Source organism: Cucurbita moschata, unplaced genomic scaffold, assembly GCF_002738365.1.
Source record: "Cucurbita moschata cultivar Rifu unplaced genomic scaffold, Cmos_1.0 Cmo_Scf00022, whole genome shotgun sequence".
NCBI classification, from domain to species: Eukaryota; Viridiplantae; Streptophyta; class Magnoliopsida; order Cucurbitales; family Cucurbitaceae; genus Cucurbita; species Cucurbita moschata.
Window position 1 is genome coordinate 2,151,650 of NW_019268538.1, and position 1,053 is coordinate 2,152,702.

Here is a 1,053-nt window from a genome sequence, read left to right on the forward strand (position 1 = left end):
TTTTTTTTTTTTTTTTTTTTTTTTTTTTTTTGGTATAAGGCTACTATTCAATAATGGTCCTGACCATGGTATCTCATATTAAATCAACTTGGAAGTCTACTTTATAATATTAAAAGTATCAGAATTACATCCCTAAGCATGAAAGGAAAGATATATCATAGTTATACCCCTAAGCACGAAAGGAAATATGGAAGAACAATTTTGTATGCAAATCATAGTAATTACAGTATTTCACAAGTGCAAGCGAATTTGCAACTGCAGTACAAAGTATCAATAATGTTATTTCATCAGTATATAACACAGACCCTACCATCTTTGCACCCAGACCAAACTTTCCACGGGTTTGCTTCAAGCCATATTTGGTTCCAGAAAGTACTGCACACATGAAATACTTAAAGCTTTAGGAAGCACCATCAAACACCGTAGCTTTTATAAGTTTAAAGCAACAATCTGATCTCATTGGCAATTAACCACAAGTGAGAAGAAGAAAGCAAACCATCAAAGTAATATAATAACCTCGGCCAAACATATTTGGTATGTCGTCATGTGGCATTCCTCTTCCATTATCCTTGAGATTTAAAAAAATAAAAGGAAAAAAAAACTAAGATCAATCGGGAAAGAAGATAATAAAGATGCCATGTCTGCAGAAGAACAGAATGTTAAAGGGAACAAAACAAAATGCTTTACAATATTGACCGAATTGTAGGGAAAGGGGAAAACCATACTCTGCAAGTCACCCGGTAGAATGAAGCCTCACCACGGCCTTTCATACCCTTTGAGGCTGCAGGCTCTCTGCCTTTCTTCCCAAGGGAAGCATTTTTTGCTTGTATTTCTTGAGCACGAGCTTCTTTTGCTAATCTTTTCTGAGATAAAAAACGAAATTCCCAAATGGATGTTTATCAGAAATATATTTTTTACACTTTATTTGGTGAAGACGTACGTAATTCACTGTCCATAAAAGTGGGATCTCAAACAAAGAACAAAAAACACCATCCCGTATACATAAAAAAAAAAAAAAAAAAAAAAAAAAAAAAAAAAAAAAAAAAAAAAAAA

At 33.1% G+C, this 1,053-nt stretch overlaps 1 protein-coding gene across 2 annotated transcripts in view; it reads right to left on the reverse strand.

Moving 5' to 3' along the window:
- LOC111459466 (DNA topoisomerase 6 subunit B) overlaps positions 1-1,053 on the reverse strand; it is a 6,735-nt gene that overhangs the window by 4,221 nt on the left and 1,461 nt on the right. For both annotated transcript variants that reach the window (XM_023102388.1, XM_023102389.1), the window contains 3 exons: positions 726-863; positions 517-568; positions 311-375 (listed from right to left, as the gene is read on the reverse strand). In XM_023102388.1, coding sequence (XP_022958156.1) covers positions 311-375; positions 517-568; positions 726-863 — 255 coding nt within the window. The remainder of the gene's footprint in view (positions 1-310; positions 376-516; positions 569-725; positions 864-1,053) is intronic.